This window comes from Microtus oregoni, unplaced genomic scaffold, assembly GCF_018167655.1.
Source record: "Microtus oregoni isolate MIOR12 unplaced genomic scaffold, Mior012 000021F_ref0000039, whole genome shotgun sequence".
NCBI lineage: Eukaryota > Metazoa > Chordata > Mammalia > Rodentia > Cricetidae > Microtus > Microtus oregoni.
In genome coordinates, this window is record NW_024543080.1 from 10,932,279 (window position 1) to 10,954,699 (window position 22,421).

At 37.7% G+C, this 22,421-nt stretch overlaps 1 protein-coding gene across 1 annotated transcript in view; it reads left to right on the forward strand.

The window, feature by feature from the left end:
* LOC121460963 (transmembrane protease serine 11D) overlaps positions 1 to 22,421 on the forward strand; it is a 56,126-nt gene that overhangs the window by 32,930 nt on the left and 775 nt on the right. The window contains exons 4-9 of the mRNA XM_041671662.1: positions 623 to 690; positions 6,104 to 6,258; positions 11,592 to 11,630; positions 13,584 to 13,761; positions 17,117 to 17,376; positions 20,003 to 20,145. Of these exons, the coding sequence (XP_041527596.1) occupies positions 623 to 690; positions 6,104 to 6,258; positions 11,592 to 11,630; positions 13,584 to 13,761; positions 17,117 to 17,376; positions 20,003 to 20,145 (843 nt within the window). The remainder of the gene's footprint in view (positions 1 to 622; positions 691 to 6,103; positions 6,259 to 11,591; positions 11,631 to 13,583; positions 13,762 to 17,116; positions 17,377 to 20,002; positions 20,146 to 22,421) is intronic.

Sequence of the window (22,421 nt, forward strand, 5' to 3'; positions counted from 1 at the left end):
AACTGACAAGACAACTACCTCTCCTAGGAAAAGGCTAAGGTTGTTAGATCAAGAAATTATCAACAAATGCTGTAAGTAATGACTGTAGATTAGTCTAGAATCAAAAAAAAAAATTAACAGGGAAACACTGTTCTTTGCTTCTTTCCATCTTCCCTTCAGATTTTCATCATTAATCAGCCTTAATAATCTAATTAATCACTAATTAACCTTAGCCTGATTTCAACCATTTGAAACACAGACATTGTGAACCACACACATATCACGTTGTGTGGAAGGATTTCCCTAATGTTGACTTGAGTTTTACCCCAACTTCCTCATTCATAACTAGCAAATCATATATCATAAGATCTCTTAAAGTAAAACATTTGATGTAGTTAGGGAGATTTGTATTGAAGTCATGCCCTGTCTAGATCCTCTTTGCTTAATAGCTGTGAAATAGAACCCACATCAGAAGATTACTCTATCGGCCTATATTGGTTCTATGCTATCCATGACAAACCTGACCTGACCTCATCTGATAGATTTCTACTTCTCAACGTGTACGACCCATGTTACAGAGTCATTAAAGAGAAAGAAGAGACTGCAATTTCAGTGAGATTACTTTCCCATTTTCTTTCTACAGATTACTAATGCATTCCGAGAATCAGATTTAAAAAGTGAGTTTATCAGAACACATGTTGTCAAACTCAGGTAAGTGAAAGCATAACAAAAACCATATTTGCAAAGATGCAGCTTAGTATGCTTGACTTCTGTTCGCACTGCGGATATTAAATGGCATGTTCTTGTATTTGTTATAATAAGATGAAAATAAAAATAATAAGAAATGGACCAGCTTAAAAGACGAAGTAAAATGCTATATTTATTTTGTTATTGTACAAATAACAATATCGCCACATTCTTAATGGGTGCAAGAAAAGCTGGTGTGAGGTGACAGTCATAGGACCATGTTACTGTATAGATCCTCTGGATATCATAAAGCAGCCTACATACAGTACCTCCTTGAGTTGCAAAATACTTGGGGTGTATTCATCCAAGATCAGCCATGTAAGATCAGAAGTAAGATTTTGGCTTCACTTGACTGGAATGTCATAATAAAAGGATAAGAGTGTAGTAAAACCCATGAGAAGTCTTTAGTGGACAGGAGTGGCAGCAAGCAGGATTTGGGAATCTGCTACTCCATGTGGTATGATAGAAGAGCCTCTTCCACGAAAGCAGTCACACTGAACAATGTTCCAAGAAATATCTTAAATGACCACATTGCTCAGTCCTTCATGTGGCAATATGAAAATTCGTGCAAGAAGGTGCATGAATTCTTTCTCAAGGACTAATTAACATCACAAAAATAGACAGTATTGTGTTTAAATTGAGCTTTGAGGAGGAATAAGAGGCTGAGGGAGAGACTACAGAAAGGTTACAAACCACATTTCTATCTATTCAGTGTGCATTCCTTTGGGTGATTTGTTGTGTCTGCACTAGCTTGCAATGATAAAGGTTCAAACCTTTACTGAAGGAGGAGATGGAAAAAAGCCATCCACATTTTTGTTCCTTTTGTTAATGTCTCACTTGTCACTGTATTCTGTCTTCTGAGCACACTCCAAAATGTAAGGTATTCTTGCCAATTTCATCACCAGCATCCAAATCACAAAATCCAAGAAAATTACTTCAGTTTTACTCTTGGATCTCTGAGCACCATTTGGCATTGTTGGCGTGTCCTTGAAATATCATTCCCTGCCTCTTAAGACTCTTCACGGTCATTATTTGGCTGCTTCCTTTCTAGATATCCTCTCTGTTTCCTTTGCTAGCTCTAGTATGATCCTCACAGGTTGAACATGAGAGTGCTTTCTGAGTCACATATCCCAGGTCACACTCTCCTCTTTCAGTGGCTTCACGGTCACTGTTGATTATTCTTGAAATTGCATCTCTGTCATGGTGATCTTTCATCCCCAGATATGAATAAACACACCCATATTTTTAAACAACTTAAATTATTTATTTATTTATTAAAGATTTCTGCCTCCTCCCTGCCACCACCTCCCATTTCCCTCCCCCTCCCCCAATCAAGTCCCCCTCCCTCGTCAGCCCAAAGAGCAATCAGGGTTCCCTGCCCTGTGGGAAGTCCAAGGACCGCCCACCTCCATCCAGGTCTAGTAAGGTGAGCATCCAAACTGCCTAGGCTCCCACAAAGCCAGTACGTGCAGTAGGATAAAAAACCCATTGCCATTGTTCTTGAGTTCTCAGTAGTCCTCATTGTCCGCTATGTTCAGCGAGTCCGGTTTTATCCCAGGCTTTTTTAGACCCAGGCCAGCTGGCCTTGGTGAGTTCCCGATAGAACATCCCCCATTGTCTCAGTGTGCACCCCTTGCGGTCCTGAGTTCCTTGCTTGTGCTCTCTCTCCTTCTGCTCCTGATTTGGACCTTGAGATTTCTGTCCGGTGCTCCAATGTCGGTCTCTGTCTCCTTTCATAGCCTGATGAAGGTTAATGTCCAGGAGGATGCCTTTATGTTTTTCTTTGGGTTCACCTTCTTATTTAGCTTCTCTAGGATCACGAATTATAGGCTCAATGTCCTTTATTTATGGCTAGAAACCAATTATGAGTGAGTACATCCCATGTTCCTCTTTTTGGGTCTGAATAACCTCACTCAGGATAGTGTTTTCTATTTCCGTCCATTTGCATGCAAAATTCAAGAAGTCATTTTTTTTACTGCTGAGTAGTACTCTAATATGTATATATTCCATACTTTCTTCATCCATTCTTCCATTGAAGGGCATCTAGGTTGTTTCCAGGGCATCTAGAATGTTTCCCACATTCCCAGTTTACTCAGGAGATCTTGTCTTTTTCCACTTCCCATGTAGATTAGATCCATGTATGTCTCTCTTAGGGTCCTTATTGTTGTCTAGGTTCTCTGGGATTGTGAATTGTCCTGGTTTTCTTTGCTTTATGTCTAAAAGCCAATTATGAGTGAGTACATATGATATTTATCTTTCTGGATCTGGGTTACCTCACTCAATATGATGTTTTCTAGACCATCCATTTGCTTTCAAATTTTAAGATGTCATTTTTTTCTGTTGGATAGTACTTCATTATGTAAGTGTACTACATTTTCCTTATCCATTCTTCAGTCAAGGAGCATTTACGTTGTTTCCAGGTTCTGGCTATGACAAACAAAGCTGCTATGAACATAGTTGAATACGTGTCCTTGTGGGACAATTGAACATCTTTGGGTATATACCTGTATATTCCTGGGTATTTAGGAAGATTGTTTACTAATTTTCTGAGAAATTGCCATATTGATATCCAAAGCAGCTGTACCAGCTTTCACTCCCACCAGCAATGAAAGAGTGTTCCCTTTAGCTCACATCCTCTCCAGCATAAGTTGCATCAGTGTTTTTGATTTTGGCTATTCTTATAGGTATAAGATGGAATCTCAGAGTTGTTTTGCTTTGTATTTCTCCGATGGCTAAGGATGTTGAGCATTTCATTAAGTGTCTTTTAGCCATTTTAGATTCCTCTGTTGAGAGTTCTCTGTTTAGGTCTGAACCCCATATTTTAAATTGGATTATTTGTTCTTTTGATGACCAATTTCTTGAGTTCTTTGTATATTTTGGAGATCAGACCTCTGTCTGATGTGGGGTTAGTGAAGATCTTTTCCCAGTCTGTAGGATGTCGTTTTGTCTTGTTGACCATGTCCTTTGCTTTAAAGAAGCTTTTCAGTTTCAGGAGGTCCCATTTATTAATTGTTTCTCTCAGTGTCTGTGCTACTGGGATTATATTTAGGAAGTGTCTCCTGTGCCAATGCATTCAAGTGTACTTCCCACTTTCTCTTCTATAAGGTTCAGTGTGACTGGCTTTATGTTGAGGTCTTTAATCCAATTTGGACTTAAATTTTGTGCATGGTGATAGATATGTATCTATTTTCATTCTTCTACATGTTTATATCCAGTTATGCCAGAAACATTTGTTAATTATGCTTTCTTTTTTTCATTTGATTTTTTTTTTGCTTCTTTGTCAAAAATCAGGTATTCTTAGGTAAGTGGATTGATATCTGGGTCTTTGACTCAGTTCCATTGGTCCTCCTGTCTGTTTTTATGCCAATATATCAGGCTGTTTTCAGTACTGTGGCTCTGTAGTAGAGTTTGATGTCAGGGTTTTTGATGCCTCCAGAAGTTCCATTATTATACAGGATTGTTTTGGCTATCCTGGGTTTTTTGCTTTTTTATATGAAATTGAGTACTGTTATTTTTGAGGTCTGTGAAGAATTTTTCTGTGATTTTGATGGGCATTGCATTGAATCTGTAGATTGCTTTTGGTAAGATTGTCATTGTACTGTTACTTCTGCCTACCCAAGAGCATGGGAGATCTTTTCACTTTCTGGTGTCTTCTTCAATTTCTTTCTTCAAAGATTTAATGTTCTTGCCATACAAGTCTTCCACTTGTTTGCTTAGAGTTACTCCAAGATATGAAACACCATAACCAAACACAACCTGGGTAGAAAAGGGTTTATGTGGTTTATACTTCCATATCACCGTTCATCACTGAGAGAAGTCGGGACAGGAACTCAAACTGAGCTGGAACTTGGAGGGAGGAGCTGATGCAGAGTCCATGGAGTGGTGCTGCTTACTAGCTTGCTCCTCATGCCTTGCTCTGCCTGATTCCTTCTTGAACCTGGGACTCCCAGCCAAGGGTGTTAACACCTGCACTAGGCTGGGTCCTCCCACATCAATGACTAATTTAGAAAATATTCTACAGCCTGATCTTATTATTTGTTTGTTTGTTTGTTTGTTTGTTTTGCTGAGACATGGTTTCTCTGTGAAGCCCTGGCTGGCCTGGAACTCACTCTGTAGCCTAGGCTGGCCTCGAACTCACAGAGATCTGCCCCCACCCCAGCCTCCCAAGTGCTGGGATTAAAGGCATATACCACCCCCACCCAGCTCTACAGCCTGATTTTATGGAAGCATTTTTTAATCAAGATCCCCTCCTGATTGATAACTATAGCTTGTGACAAATTGACATAAAACTAGAAAGAACACAAGCCAAGACCAGATGTTGGAGGTGGCCCATAATGTTAATTATTTGTAAGTGAGGGCTCAATGAAACCATCAAACTGGATCATTCCATGGGTAGAAAGAAATGGTTTTTTTTTTGGGTGGGGGGATAAGATCAAATTGCTATCTAGGGGATGGAGAACAACACTTGTCAGGAAAGCAATCCAATTTTAGTCAATGATAGTCAGTGGGGTGGGAGTCTTGGAGCTGGTAGAACTTGTTTGAGAACTGGATGCCTTAGCCCACAGTGGTTGATCTTAGAGGTAGACAAAGGAGGTAGTGGCTTTCATAATAAACATAGGCCAGCCTTACAGAATTCCTTAGTAATTCCGAATCTAGGCTTCTGTTAACTAATAACAATCCTTCTGTTTATCCAGTCAGAGACACTCAGTTTAGGTCATTGCCACCAACACTACTATTTGAAGGCCCACTTTCAACCTAACATTGTTGATATGAAATAAAGTAGAATTATCTAGGTTTTGATATCAATTTCATTGTGAAAAATGAGTCTCTGTGGTCAATAAAAAGAAAAATAAAATCTTAATATATGCCTATAAATTTGTTGTTGTGGTCAGATGAATGCATCTGTGAGTAAAACATCAGTTTTACTCACATAAATTTGAAAACTCATCAACTTTTAAGTTAGTTTAAGACAATAAATATTTATCTCAACTTGGTAAGTCTAATAACAGGTAATGGTTATTATGGTGCACCTTAGTGTTTTCCATGCATTCTTTCCAAAAGTTCTTTATCAATTTATGCATATAATCTTCACAGAAAACCATTAAAATCAGTAAGATTTCTGGGCATAGTGTATTAAGAAACTTAAATAGTTTATGAAAAGTCACATGGTGGTAGCATTCTGGTTTCAAAATGCTATGCGGTATGGTGATTATGGTGGGCTGGGTTAAAACCAAATTTCAGAGATAGCATTGTGAGATATCATTAAGTGTGCCCGTTATGCAAACGTGTTCCCAAGTGAATTCTTTTAAGATGGTCTCATCAAGAGCATATAAACAGCACAAAGGTATTGAAGGTGTCTGTTTCTTTTGACTTTCAGGAAAGAAGGGAATGGTGTGATCGCAGATGCTGTCATGAAATTTCGATCTAGTAAACGTACCAATAAAAAAACCATGAAAAGCAGAATCCAATCTGTGCTACGAATACTGAATAACTCTGGAAACTTGGAAATAGCCCCTTCAAATGAGATAACATGCAAGTATCATTTCTATGCCTTTTCGTTTTAATATAGGTTACAAATTTACTCATTCAAATTCACATATTAATTAAATGAGAATCTTACCTCATTATTTGTAATTGAGCCACCAAAACTGTACTACAATTCTAAATATAATATATAGTTCTCTAACACAAACAGTCTAAAATTTTTCTCTTTTACTAGTCATAAATATTTTGAAGATTTGATTTTCTTCCTAAATACAATAATTTCAACATAAGAAGAGATCTATTTTGTACTGTCCACACAAGGGCAACGTATTTTAACTTGTTCTACCAAGTCTTTTTCTATTGTTTTGAGCCTTGTATAGAATGACACAGCATGATAAAAAAAAAAATCATTTTCTTTCTAAAATTGATTACATAAGTTAAGATGGTTCCAATAGGGGTGAATTTTAGAGGTTGGAATTTAAAAGGATTTATGTCCTCAGTTTTATCTTTGTGAAATGGGAATATAATTCAGGACTGATATCTCAAATTTGCATAAGAATAATGAGAAAATGATTCTTTAGATTTATAAAATTTATTATGACAAAATTTGCAAATAAGTAAAAATGCTTAAAATATATTTGAATTGACATGTTGTAACATGAGGAGCGGGTTGCTTGTTGGGGTTTCTGTCCTGTCCAGTTCTCACAGCCGGTAGGTCCCAAAGAATCACATAGAAGTCTACATAAGTTATAAAACTGATTGGCCCATTAGCTCAGGCTTCGTATTAGCTCATATAACTTATATTACCATTATTCTAGTTAGCCACATGGCTTAGTACCTTTTTCAGTGGGGTAGGTCACATCTTGCTTCTTTGGTGTCTGAACAGGACTGTGGGAAGAGCTTCCTTCTTCCCAGAACACGCCTGTTCTCATTGCCCCGCCTCTACTTCCTGTCTGGTTGTTCCACCTATACTTCCTGCCTGGCTATTGGCCAATCAGCATTTGCTTAAAACATAATTGACAGAATGCAGAATTGTCCCCCACTAACATGTAGTCACTAGACCTATATACAGGGTACTGCGGCATTTCAATACCTATGCACTACATAAAGATTAGATCAGAGAAACCGGCTTAGCTATCAATTCAGACATTCAACAGTTCTTTGCTTAGGGGACAGTTAAAGTCTTCTCTGGTAAGTATTTTAAAATATTCATTCATAGTTGTCAATCATAGTTCATGACAGCAGTAGAACATGAAAATTGATCCTTCCTACCCATCCTTACTTGCCATCACGTTGTCTGTCCTCTCTCCATTCTTCCCTCCTAGATACCCTTTACAGGGGTAGATAAAAACTATCCTACTCCATACCTCTTTAAGTTTAGTGTTTTAGTTTTCACATGAAAATGAGAACATGCATTATTTGTTATCTTGAGCCTGACTTATTAGTGACAATGCCTTCCTGTTTTATGTTGTTTCAAATGACAGCATTCTGCTGTTTTATTGCTATGTAATATTCCACTGGCCTTATATACCACTTTTCTCTGCATACTTGTAAATTACTGATGGGTATTGTGTTGCTAGATTTTTCTCCACTCGACACAAACTAGGGTTATCGGAGAGGAGGAAAGTCAACTGAGAAAATGCTTTTATAATATTAGCCTGTAGGCAAGTCTTTGGGTCATTTTCTGTCTTTAGGAATGATATGAGAGGGCCCAGTTGTTTGAGTCAGTACCACCAGGGAAGTGGTCCTGGAGTGTATTTAAAAAAAAATTGAGCAATTTAGATGAGCCAGTCAGTAAGCAGCACTCCTGCATGGTCTCTACTTCAGTTCCTGCCTCCAGGTTCCTGCCTTAACTTCCTGCCCTGACTTCTCCCAGTGATGGATTGTGATCTGGTGTTGTAAGCCAAAACAAACCTTACACACACACACACACACACACACACACACACACACAGCATGTCACTCTTGATTATGGTGTTTCATCACAGCAATAGAAACCTAATTAACACAAAAATTGATATCAGGCTCATTTCTGTGATAGACGAGATTGGTTTTGGGCAAATTGTGTAAGGACTTTGTCACTTCAGGCTAGAAAAGCCATTGAATGTTCAGAGCATAATAAGCTATTATGGGAACTCACAAGATAATACTGAGATTGAAACAGAGGTCAATGGCACGGCTTGTGAAATGTTAAAGGGAGGTTTATGAGACACTTATAGACTCGGTTGGGGCCATTCAATGTTTTGAATTAAAAATCTGTGGCTCTAGTTAGCTGCAGCTGAAGGATTAGCTGTGATTAACAAGAGGCCAGGATCGTTAAGGGGAAATTTTCTGGCAAATGTTTCCTCGGGGTCATCACACAGAAACTGTGGTCCAGAGGAGCCTTAGGTTACAGCTGGGTCTGGCCGCTGAACTTGGTAAGAAGTAAAAGTTTCCTAGGTCATACTGGCTTTGAAGATAAAGAGATCATGAAGCAGGGAGAAGCCAGGAGAGGTTACTGGTGGAGGCGCAGTCTCAGTTGCAGCAGAAATTCCAGGATTAAAGGGATTATGCAGAGAACTTTAGGCTTGGCATCATGCAGTCCTCAAAGAGAGCCCAGGAAAGGCTATTGGTTTAGATACAACCCAGTTGCAAGAGGACCAAGCATTTTGTAGATGCCAGTACCATGAGGTGATTACCAAGAACAAAAGTAGGTATGGCGTAAAGCTGGCAAGAGTCTACTGAGGGGACAGAGCTTGAACTGCCAAACCCTTATGGGAAAGGATCATGGGTGAGTTCCAGATGTCTGACACTGAGGTATGTACTATAGGACTTTTGTTTTGCTTTGATTTGATAGTGTCTATGCTCTGGTTATTCCCTCTTGGAATAAGGAAGTATTTTACTTATTTTGATTTTATAGAACACACAGTTATGAGACCTTTGATACTTTGAGAAACTTTGCAATTTTAAAGTGACACTGTATATTTTAAAGAGACTAAACTTTTAAAGTTTTTAAACTTTAAAGACTATGGGACTTTTTAAAAACTTAAATGCTTTACATTGTGATCACTCACAGACCAGTCTAAGTAAGCGAATATTACCTCTTCTCCTACACATTACGGTATACTTCCAAAGTTCTTCCTGGGTACTTGTTATATATTTGGCAGTGTGCTGGGTAATTTTGCAAATGAATCAATAGCAGTTTCTACCTCCCTGAGACTCATAGCAAGCTGAAACAAAAAACTAGTCTAACTGTTAGATAACAGACTTGACAATCAAGAGAAGATATACAAAGTCAGGACACAGTTTAGAAGAGAGCATTTCCATTGTACATATAAGACCCTTGCTTGTTTTGCAAAACATGAAAAAAAAAATGAAGAAGCAAGAGAAAGAATCCATCAGGTCAAGCCTATCCAATAAATACAGCAACTTATACAGGTATCCAGAAAAGAGACTAGAGGACAGATAGACTCAAACATGAGAAGGATCTCCATATCCTAAGATGTGGAAAGAAGAAGCTTTACCTGATGGTGGGGGCGGGGAGCAAGAACTCTAACAGAATACTTCGACAGAACAATGAAACAAGAAGCTTATGGATATCCCCATAGGTTTGTTTACTGACAACATTTAGGAAACATTGATAGATAAGGGTTCAGGTCAAAGAGTCAATATGTTGGCAGTTAGGATTCAAACTCAAGTCTGTTTTGTTCAAAGAAGGCAGAAAAGTGATCAGATGTCTTTGTTTTTCCTACTTCCAACAGGATGACTTGGCCCTACTGATGCTTACAAAAGCAAAGGAAATGCACAAACTTGGAGATAGAGACTGTGCTTTCATTTTCCGACTACCCAGACCCAAATAATCACAAGAAAACGTTATTAGTTACAATATTGTTTGACCAAAGACTTAGGCATATTCCTAGCTAGCTTTCACATCTTAAATTAACCCATTTATATTATTTTATATTTTACCACGAGGTTATTGATTTGTTACCTCACATCTTGCTTCTTGGGCAGCTACATGGCAACTCCTCAACTCCTCCTACTTTCTTTGTATATTTCTGTTCAGATTTCCTGCCTGGCTTTACTCTACTAAGCCATTGACCAAAACAGATTAATTCATCAACCAATAAAAGCAACACATATACAGAAGAACATTGTATATCACAAACTTTATGAAACCGGGAATAATTTTGGCATAAACTATTTTTAAAGACTATGAAAACCTGTCTTATGAAGTTTGATTTCATATTATTAAAAATAAGATTGATAGCCCACTAAAAATTTTCAAGACCAGCAAGAATATTTTCATACTCTTTTCAGAAAGTATGCCCAATAAAGTAACAACAGAATCAATCTGAAGGTATCATAACTGTACGAATGTCAAACAATAAAAGTATGGAGTAGCAAAGAAGATGAGGCTTGTTAAAAGGAATGAGTATGAGAAAAGGGAAATTTTAGACCATTTTTAACTTCCAGCAGGTATGGCATTTTTTACTAAATGAAGAAACATAAGTAGCAAATTTCAGATAAAATGTGTTGTTCATACTGAGATGACTGTAAGACCTGTCTTGGGAAACTGTTCTGAATTCAGACCTGGAAGTAGAGCACCCAAACTGTCACTACCCAGTGCTGACATTGTTGTCTTGCCTGGCACTCCCAACAACCCAGCATGCAACACCTGTAGTAACCTACTGACTATTGCACAACACACATCTTACAACCTGGAGCACAGGTGTTTTGTCACCTTCCATTCAGAATGTCTTTTCCTTCTTGTCTTCGTGGGCCATTCCTTAGGGTTTCGAAGTACAGGGCAAATGTTATGCCCTTCATGATCACATCTTTGACTCGTCCTGTATCATTACTCTTTCCTTCACTTTATTTTTCATGTGTAATGATTTCTTGGTTAGTATTAATCTGTAAATAATATGTTGAGAGAGCCTCTGTTTTATTAACTCCTGAAGAAACAGCGCACACTGTAGCATCAGTAAAGTAATACATGCATATTCCAATAACTATTCACAGGTGCATTTGAAAAATGAATGATTCCCTTCTAAGTGATATTACACTGAATCCTAACGACTGCTTAAGCCTTTCTGTTGCCAAGAGTAATGAGCGACTTTGGAGCAGGAAAGTCTGTATTTCCTGAAAGATGTAAGCAGGAACTTCCAACAGTTTGTGTGCAACCAACTAGGATGAGGTTGCAAGGAGAGCTTTCTGGGGCACATGACTCAGAGGTTCTTTCCAAAGGCTTGAGGTGGAGCCTTGGAATCTGAATTTCAGCAAACCCTCCCAGTGACTGAGTTTCTGGTTTCCCTGGCACTGAGCTTCATGAAACCAAGGTGAAATGGTTTTCCGCTTATATTTTGTTTATCTTACTCTCGCTCTTTCTTGTTTAACACTAGCACTCACTGACCAGGATACAGAAAATTTTTTGACTCAAGGTAAGTTTCTCAGTTATTTTGTAGTTATCGAATTATAAGGATCTTAAGTTCAAGTCTTTTGAGCTCTTTGCCAAAGTCTTATCTGTGAAGCTGGTGACTTCATTAAGAGTTCACTCTAGGGATCTTGTAGAAAGCAGTCACTGCTCTTCACAGTGGCTGATGAATGAGGGTTTTAGTAATTTCTCCTTCTTCTAGAAAAAAAAAATAGAACTACAGTGGAGTATAATCCACTTGGCACTCAACACCAAGCTCCAGGCAACTTTGTTGGCAGTTCTGGGAAGCTTTGTTCCTGTGGTTCTAAAGCAGTGTTTCTATAGACTTGTAAATTATGGTTGATGGCAACATTCATGTAGCTTTTTTGAACCACCAGAGTGCCTTGCTTTGTTGTGGATTTGGGTTAATCATAAGGTAATAAATTGTGAAAATATTTTAAGTTTGAAGCCTTTAACTTGAAGGGAGAGTCATGTTCCAATGTCACTTGATATATACTTTTAGGCTAAAAGGACAGGCATAAAATTCCTAGAAACATAAAACTTATGTCTCAGATCAACAAAGGTAGTTAGAAATTAGTCCCCTGTACTTGGATTTCTGGTTTATTTTAGATACTTAAGAGATTTTAGAAGGTACTTCACTCTAATATATTTTTCAATTCAGTTCTGTGTTTAATTTACAATTATTTTGAATAATCCTGTAATAAAATAATTCACCAAAGAATTTATTTGGAGAAGGCAGGAAAAGAACCCATACCCAAGTATATTCTTAATAAAAGTCTAATCCTCTTTTATTGGAGAATCTGTAAGAAAACAATTGCTTTGGATTAGCAACCTATGACCAACCCATCAATAGATATGTTTATTAATGATATACATCTATTATTGCTAATAAACATTAGACTAAAAACAAGAAGAGATATAACATTTTGGGTCGAGAAGAACTGAGCAAATTAACCCACCCCAGTCCATTTCACCTCTGTCATTGAAATGTTTGTAGGTTTCTTAAGCTATTTAAATAAAGTTATATTATATTTTTAAGTTACATTTTTATTGATTGTCCATATGAACATGCTATGAAAAGACTATAAGAGGGAATCAATTTTCTCCTTCCATTATATGGGTCCCAGAAATAAAACTTACATTGTCAAGCTTGGAGGCGGGCTCTTTTACCAGCTGAGTGATCTCATCACTCTTAAACCTAATTCTAGAAATCAGAATCTTCTGTCACATTCAATTCCTTCCAAAGGTTCTCTTACTTATACACAGCCAGGTAAGGAGAACCAGAACACCCATGGTGAACTACAATGCCCAGGAGAAGGTTTCTGGATGCAATGGTTTTACTCCAACTTCACAATGTACATGCGTCTCTTCTCAAAACAACAGTTTCTGACTTGTTAGATGGTGTGGAACTGAAAGTCAGTATTCCCAACAAGGTTCCTGGAGTAATCATTTAATAAGGTCACAGGTCATATTTTGAGTAGCTAGAAAAAGGAAACCTTATAGGAGTTTGGGTCCTATGGAGGCATATCCAGTACTGACCTGTTAGCCCACACTTATGAAGTATCCCAAACCATGATGAAGTTGCGCCAGAATTAGATGGCCTTATTCAATTTACTTCAGAACTGTGTTCTGTAACACAGTTCATAAACAAGCCTGTCCCTTAAAAATATAACATATTGAACCAGATATACAGTAACACATCTATAATCCCAACACTTGGGGTGTAGACTTGGGATGATCAGTAGTTCAAACTCTTTCTCAGCTATTACTAGAGTTTGGAGGTAGCCTGGGCTATATGAGGCCCTGCTCAAATAAAAATAAATGGTCATGCATTTGGAATATCCAGCACGTGTTAGGAAAAGGGTGGAGAAATTGTCAATGAGGAAGAATCGCTGCAGTAATTTTCTGAATGGGAAGAAGCATCACCGGGCCAGGAAGTTAATCCTTTTTTTCTTGTCAGAATGTGGAGCCCGCCCGGACCTCATCACACTGTCTGAAGAGAGAATCATTGGGGGCACTCTAGCCGACACAGGCGACTGGCCCTGGCAAGTCAGTCTCCAGCTCAATAATGTCCACCATTGCGGAGGTGCCCTGATCAGTAACTCGTGGGTCCTGACCGCAGCTCACTGCTTCAGAAGGTGAGTCCACAGCTGCTCTTCCATCTGGGAGTAATGGAAAGACAGCTCCATGAAGACTCCACCCACTACCCCTAGCACTAAACATAATTGGATTGACACCTAAATTATTCAATGGAAACTATTTCTGAGTCATTTCTTTTTCATTTGTGGAAGTATAATTGTCTTTTCTCCTTTGACATAATGATTTGCTAATAGTTCTTTTTTCCAAATGACAGTACTATAACACATCAAAGAAAATAAGAATCACACACTAGAGTGCTTGATTTAAATTCTTACAAAGTTCGTAGAATTTACATAATTTCACTCTGTTTTCTTATTGGAGTAACAATACTAAGTGCTAGTGTTCCTGGTAGGTCTGGTTAAGCTATTGTTTTTTTTTTTTTTAAAAAAAATGTTACATTGCTGTGGTCCAGGCTGGAGAGATGGTTTGTTGGTTAATAGCACTTGTTGAGCTTTCGGAGAATTCAGGTTCAGTTCTCAGGCCCCATATGGTGGCTGTAGTTCCGCAGCATCAGCACCCTTTTCTGAGCTCTGCAGGCACCAGACATGCATGTGGGTGCACATACATACATTCAGGCAAAGCGTATACATCAGGTTAAATAAGTAAGATCATTTTTAAGTTTCGTTGTAAATGATTTTCACATTATATTACATAAGCTAATTAGTAGACTGATGTTGGCCTAGAGACTAGAAAATCCCATTAATTTGGTTTCACAAAACTGATCCAATGCCTATATGGAACACAATACTCTGCTTCATGGAAGCACCAAGTACAACCACAGCAGTCCTCCTACTTGAGAGCGGTTATGTTAGGCCATTTCCACTTCGGAGTGAGCAGACTATTACCCCATTACACTAGCGTAAGTGACGGCTGCAGAGCAACTGTGCAAACATTCTGTCGGTGCAAGCTGAAGCTCACACTGCTCCTAAGAAAATGATTTCTTCTGTGTTCAACATGAAAGCTTCTAGTTTCAGGCATATGTTGGTACTGGATATCCAAAACTTGAAAAACTTGAGGAAAGTAAACTAAAAGGGAAAATCATCCAGAAAAGTCAACTCAGGTGTTCCCCTAACCACATCCATCCTTTTCTCAGTCTTTTTCAATTAGTAAAATACCGCATCCTTATCGTACTACAATCCACTCTCAAATCAGTCCAAACTTGTTTTCAAAAGGATGCATCCTAAGCTTTGGGCTCACAGCTTTTTTTCTCCTCTAACTCTTTTTACATTTCCCCATCTATGAAACTTCTCAAGTTGCTGGGTTTGTTTTTTTTTTTTTCCTAAAATGCTATCATTTCCAAATCCCCATTTGTTCAGACTGAAATGCTTTTGGATAGTCACAATTCCAAAGAGATAGATGGTACTGAAAACTGAAAGCACTGTCTTTTATCACATTTGTTGTTTTTTACTAGTCCATTAATTAGATGAAGAGGGTTAAACATGAACACAACTTGCACACAGTTTCTGAACAAAGATTCTAGAAAACCTCTCTTCTTTCTGCGGCTGTTTTATAACTCAATGTTGGTGAATAAATTTGAAAGTTGCTTGAGAGATCGCCCTCAAATCATACGATTCAGATTTAAATAGGTATACATGCTGCTGCATTTCAGCTAACACAGGGAACTAAATTCATAAAACCAATTCAATAATCAATGTCACATGAAATGCCCAAAAGTAAGACTGACACTCTTGGCTTTCAGCCACACCCACAGTGTGGAAACCAAAAGTGTAAGTACCTGGACTTAGCAGTCTTTGGTGTAATTGGGGATGCACTAGAAACAATATTAGAGCTGTATTCTCTTGGAACCTAGGTATCAAAAACCAAGGAAAGTATGTCACCATCTTGAATGGTGTAATCACAAGTATCAACAATGAATGCCAAAGCCATGCAGGGAATGTATTTTCATTTTGCCACCACAAACCTACTCTCTACCTTGTGGAACCGCCAGAGCTGAGAAGCTATATGGACCATGTCCTGATACCCTCTGTACTGATCTGAGCATCACCAAGAACCATGAGCAGGCACTTGTTAAGGGATAACCACCCTTACATCCAGGTACAGAGACATGATGAGGCTCTATTGAAAATTACTCTGTTATCACCTCCTCATGGTATTTTCTTACTTTTCATGCCAATTTTTTCTTTTACTTTTCTCAGTAATCTTTGTTGTTTCTGATAGTATATTTGTCTCTTCCACCAGTGTATTGAACTCATAAAGGATAGAAATCATAATTATTTAGTGTTTTGTTTCCAGAGATTTTTCTCACACAAACTAGACAGCCATGGCTTGCTAAACTATGAGTGGAGAAAACTGTAACTGTTCTAAGTGACAGTTTACTTTATTCCTAATGCCATGCTTGACATATTTTTCTTATTTCATTAGTACTTCACGGTCAATCACACCTTATTCATAAACTAGGGAATGAGACACCAAGTTGGCATAATTATGATACTGATTTGTGTCAGAGGTAATATTTACATGTAAATGCTTATATTTAAGTTTTTCTTTACAATTTGTAACTGGGTGCATTCATGTGTAATCAAGAAATTTGTATATACATAATTTTGATATTTTGTATTAACTCCACTATCTGAAAACTCTTAAATAATAATTTAATTGAATTTTGCATCTATTTAATCTGAGGAGTAATAATATTAAGTTAAACAACTTTCAAAGTTGGAAGCACTTATTGTCATCAGTATGCAAAAGACCTTTTTTAAGTTATATTTTTTCTTTTCCCATTCTTGGATACCACTTTTAACTCAATAGAATTACTGGAACTAATGCATTTGAATATTTATAAATATTCACAACCTGTTAAACTTGTAGGTACTTTTGTGACTATGTGCTTTTACTTTATGACAACAGCAGATTATAAAGTTCTGTATTGTTCTTTATGGTTTTTACGTAATCATGGGAATTCCCTTTTGTTGGAACCACTGTCGTTCATGAATTCATCATAATCAGTCATCACATTTACCCCATCTCATTAGATTGCTGTAATTTCCCATTGCCATAAAGAACACATACCCTAGACATACACAAGAACATACACACAAAGGAATACTATCAATAAATCTTTAGAAATTTTTCTGGTATGCGCCCAAAAGTAGATATGCAACTTGACAAATATACCACAGAGCTTTCCAAATATTTACTTTGACCAGAAATACAAGAAATCCAAATTTCTGCCTAGTCAACACTTGGTAAAGTGCTCTTGTTTAATTTTTACCTTTCGTATTAATATACATTCTGTAATCACTGCTATAATTTCTACTGCTCAATAGTCAGTGTTTTTAAGCATCTCTTTTTACATCTCCCTATTTAATGGCATGTTTCTGGTTTTGTTTTTAGCTACTCTAATCCTCTACAATGGACTGCCACCTTTGGTGTTTCTACAGTACTTCCTAACTTAAGAGTGAGAGTAAGAGCTATCAGAGTCCATAACAATTACAGACCCACAACTCGTGATAATGATATTGCAGTTATACAACTTGAAAGACCCATCACCTTTACCAGAAATATCCATAGTGTGTGTCTCCCAGCTGCCACCCAGAGTATCATACCTGGTTCTGTTGCATATGTTACAGGCTGGGGCTCTCTCACTTATGGAGGTAAGTGTCTCTGGAAAACGAAACAGCTTAATGACATCTTGTCTGTTATTTGTTACTATGGAAAATTGTTTTTGAGTTTTGACACAGGGTCCCACTTTAATCCAGGCTGGCTTGGAATTTATTATGTAGCGCAAGCTGGCCTCAAATTCATAATCCTCTGCTTCAGTCACCCCCGCCCCCAAATGATGTGAATAAGGGCTTGTACCCCTACGTCCAGCTTTGATGTGGAAACAGCCTGAGGACAACCACTACTACAGAACTGTCTATATCTGGTCATCCCTGACTCTAGCTACAGCTGCTGTCCCAGGGCTGTAAAACAAGAAATGTCCTTAGAAACCATAGGGATTTCTAGACAGAGAATTTTTTTATTGATTTTATTGAGCTCTACATTTTTCTCTGCTCCCCTCCCTGCCTCTCCCTCCCCTTTAACCCTCCCTTAAGGTCCCCATGCTTTCAATTTACTCAGGAGATCTTGTCTTTTTCTACTTCCCATGTAGATTAGATCTATGTAAGTCTCTCTTAGTGTCCTCATTGTTGTCTAAGTTCTCTGGGCTTGTGTTTTGTAGGCTGATTTTCTTTGCTCTTTGTTGTAGAAGGAGCTGCGGTGGGCTGCGTTCCTGCTACCCAGCTCCCGGCCGCCTGGTTAGCTTATGCCCCAAAATAACAACACACAAATTGTATTTATTTAAACACTGCCTGGCCCATTATATCTAGCCTCTTCTTGGCTAACTCTCATACCTTGCTTAACCCATATTTAGTAATCTGTGTAGCACCACAAGGTGATGTCTTAACAGGAAGATTCTAGTGTATGTCCATCTTGGGCTGGAGCTTCATCATGTCTGACCCAGAGAGGAGGGGCATGGCGACTGCCTCACTTCCTCCCAGCATTCTGTTCTGTCTACTCCACCTACCTAATTTTCTGACCTATCAGGCCAAGCAGTTTTCTTTATTAACCAATGAAACAACAGATTGACAAATGACCTTCCCACATCAGCTTTGTGACCAATTTCTTGAGTTCTTTGTATATTCTGGAGATCAGTCTTCTAACTGGTGTGGGAATTTCTGTAACAGGAATATGTGAAAGAAATGGATACAGAAACCTAATAGAGACCTCAAAGTCAGCACAAGTCAACCCAAGACCAAGTTTTCAGCACAAAAGAGATTTATTTGTCCCAGAGAAACCGATGGCATGGATAACAGACAGAGACAGGAGATAGAAAATAAGAGAGAAGGGGAAGGGAACAAGGGAGAGGGGAGGAAAGAAACAACAGAGAGGGTGAATGGGGTATTTCTCCCAAAGGAACTGCCTCTGCATAGAGAGGAGACAGATGTGACCCAGAGGCAAATGGCTGTAAAATGAGAAACCCAGTGTTAGGATGAGCTGGTTTATTTTGATTGGGCATTTTAATTATGGTGACATAAAGGGGGTTTGATTGTTGGACTTCAATACTTTAATAACTGGACCTTGGTAGTCAGTCTCAGAAGAAGGAAGGGCCAAATATGGGTACGGACCTTGGGGGCTAGCTTTAGGAATGTAACTTAACAGTTTTTAGCAAGATAGAGGAGATGAAGGAGAATGGCAAAGCCTGTTAGAACCATAGTTGCCATGTGTAGGCTTGCTAGAGCCCCTTCAATAAGTTTCTTATTAATATAGAAAGTCTTTGATTTTCTGTGAAGGAAAGGAGACTTAAAATAATAATGACCTGGAGACTTTAACACCCCTTAAAGTACTACCTTTAATTTTCTCTGGGATGAAATGAATCCTGCAACCACAGCAAGGAACTCCACGTAGAGATAAACATTGATCACATTTATTTATTGCATAAATAATGTTGAAATTTAAATAAGCACAATATGAAAGAACAATTGGGGCCAAAAAAATAATAACACAATCTAGTAGAAAGTGGAAGAGAAACATCAGCAATTTCTTTGGGCTATTACAACCATGGTAGTGATTATCCCTCTAGGGACTAATAATTGTCTCGGAAAGCATTTCATTGTGTTCTTTTAATGCAATAGTTAAATTTTATACCAGCCACAGAAAACAGACAGCACTCTGCTGAGGGAGCACTAATATCACAGATTAGTCCTTTAAGGCCAGACCACTTACTCTTTCGCTGCTAAATGTTCACTGATGTACAGTTTTCTAATCCCAAATCCATCTATAAACAATTTAAACAGTGCAAGTCAATTTCAACACAAGTTGTTGGGTTGGTTTTATCGATGTTTTTTGGGGCAGGTTCTCATGGTGGCTCAGGTTGACACTAAATTTACTACGAAACTAGAGCTGATTTTGAACTCCTGATTTTTCAATATTTACTTTTGAAATGTTGGGATTACAGGCATGTGTCACCACATTCAGCAATTTACTGGTTAACTCTAAGACTATAAAGGAAAACAGATCACAAACTCATAAAGAAAAAGAAAAGACGCTTGTCTCCCTAAAGGAGTTATCCTTTCTCTCCTACAAGAATCTTTGCGCAGAGGAAATTCTTATGTGCATCTTTTGGTGCCTCCCTTTTAAAATAGATAATGTTTTGAGCATTTATTCATTCTCACATTTAGCACAGAGTCATTAGTCCATATTTTCTGAAGACTGTTTCATTTCTGTTTTTATACTAAACAGGCAACACAGTCACAGATCTACGGCAAGGACAGGTCAGAATAATAAGTAACGAAGTATGCAATGAACCATCTGGTTACGGTGGAAGCGTCTTGCCTGGAATGCTCTGTGCTGGGGTGCCTTCGGGTTCAGTGGATGCATGCCAGGTATTATCGATGTCATCATCGAGAAGTTTATAGGCATTTTCAAGCACGTTACTCTGTCACCGGCATAAAGATAACAACAATTGCCACACACAACTCTGAATCTCAAAAAATGTATGCCCTTAATTATAAATGAAAAACATCTTTTCTGAATCTCATCTGTCATGAAAATACTAACTTTCAATTGCTATGAATGTTCAAGCCAATATTATACAACATGGTGGATACAATTAAAGATAAAGTACAATCTGCTTCAAAGTTGCTAGAGATTAAACTTTTATGTTTTTATCACAAGGAGCAAAGTTACGGTTTTGAATTGTAGAAATATTAGCTAGAAGTATTTTCTATCCTACAAATATATATAATGACCAATTCATAATAAAATAATCAGTTACTAAGTTTATAAATAATTACTAAGTTTTAACATACCATTTTATTTGTAAACACTTTCAGTCTCAGTCCAATTAATAAAAATACCATAGTATGCATCCACCAAAGATATCTAAATTTTGAAGTACTTTAAAGAAAGTAGCTTAGTTAATTGAGCCATAAGGGGCCCTAAATTGTATAATAACAGAAAAGAAAAAGAAAGAAAAGGGGAGGGGGAAGAAAAAGAAAAGGAAGAGGAGAGAAAATAGAGAAAACAAAAAGGAAAGAAAGTAAAAGAACTTTGTCTCTAGCCTGTAAAACTTTAAATTAAATACCCCAAAACAAACAGTATGTGTACAATTTTCTTCATTAGTGGTTAGTATAAAATTTAATATTAAAATTTTAATGAAATTAATGAAACTTAAGACAAAGGATTCCATTCCCTTGTCTGATACTAAGCCAATATAATCACAGGAGCAAATAGTTAAACATTATAAATATTCAAGTGTCTTCAGGTGTGGAGCCCTTGCCCACCTTCCACAATGACAAATTGTCAAGTTTCATAAAGTCTTCTATACAACTTAGCAGTCAGAGAGTAACCCAACTTGACAATTTCAGATCTACTGAATATTGGTTACAACAGCTTATGGGGATAGCGTATTAAAATGTTCTTTTCAGTATCCCTCTCTCATGAATCAGCTTCTGTATATACAAACTCTGCCCTTCATGTCAGGCAGTTTAATGACGTCACTATCATGAAATTTTTCCTTTTTTTATATTGGCCTCACTGATTGTTACTTGAAACACTCTAACACAGAGATTTTCTGTCTCAAAAATATAATAAATAAATAATATTTTACAAAGAAGTTTATAATATCAATTTCCTACATTTATTCAAAAATACATCTTTTCATTTATTTCTTTGTGACATTCCTTGTGTTAATGCAACTAGATCATCCCTGCACTTATCAGGTTTAGAACCAAGAATGCAAGTTCAATCCAGGCAGTGGTGGTGCACACCTTTAATCCCAGCACTTGGGAGGCAGAGGTAGTCAGATCCCCGTGAGTTCCAGGCCAGCCTGGTCTATAGAGCTAGTTCCAGGACAGGCTCCAAAGCTACAGAGAAACCCTGTCTTGAAACAAACAAACAAACAAACAAACAAAAGAATTCAAGTTCAAGCATCTGCCACTAGGCAGTAAAACTAACTAGGTACAATAAAAGTTACATGGCACTCATAGGTAGCTTTTGCTTATACATAGTAGATAAATTATAATTCAGAAAAATTTGTCAGTATAGGAAAAATAGTATCAAAAACATAACAAGGAAATCCTGAGGACTGGTCAAATGGAGCATGAAGCATCATCCAAAGGAATGAGGTACCAGCCAGCTTCATGCAGTACTTGTCAAGCAAGTTGGTGATTCACACACTGACCTTTCTCTCTGTCTAAACCATTAATTAAATAGGTATGGAAAACCTAACTACTAAGAGCAGTCAAATGAGTAGCTAACTTTTCTAGACATACGTTGGGTGGTAAATGCTGGGTTTTATTAGTACTGACTGTACACCAAGCTCTTCCCACAGTACTTTGTGTGTTAAGCTCACTTAAACTCATAAAAACATCATTTATTGATAAGAGAATTGTAGTGCAGAGATGTTAAAGAGCTTACTGGAGTTCACAGAGCTGACAGGTGGAGGACTCAAACTCAGGCTTTCTAGCTCCAGAATTCACAGAATTAACTGATAATATAGTATTTTTTAAATGTATCTCTCTAATTAGATTATTGAGTATATAAGTGTTTAGGCAGTTGGTTATTGCCATTGGCTGATAAGTATGTCATAAGAAATGCTTTAGTTACTGTCGTACAAATTTCTTGCCAATTATTCACTAAGAGAATAATAGTGGATGAG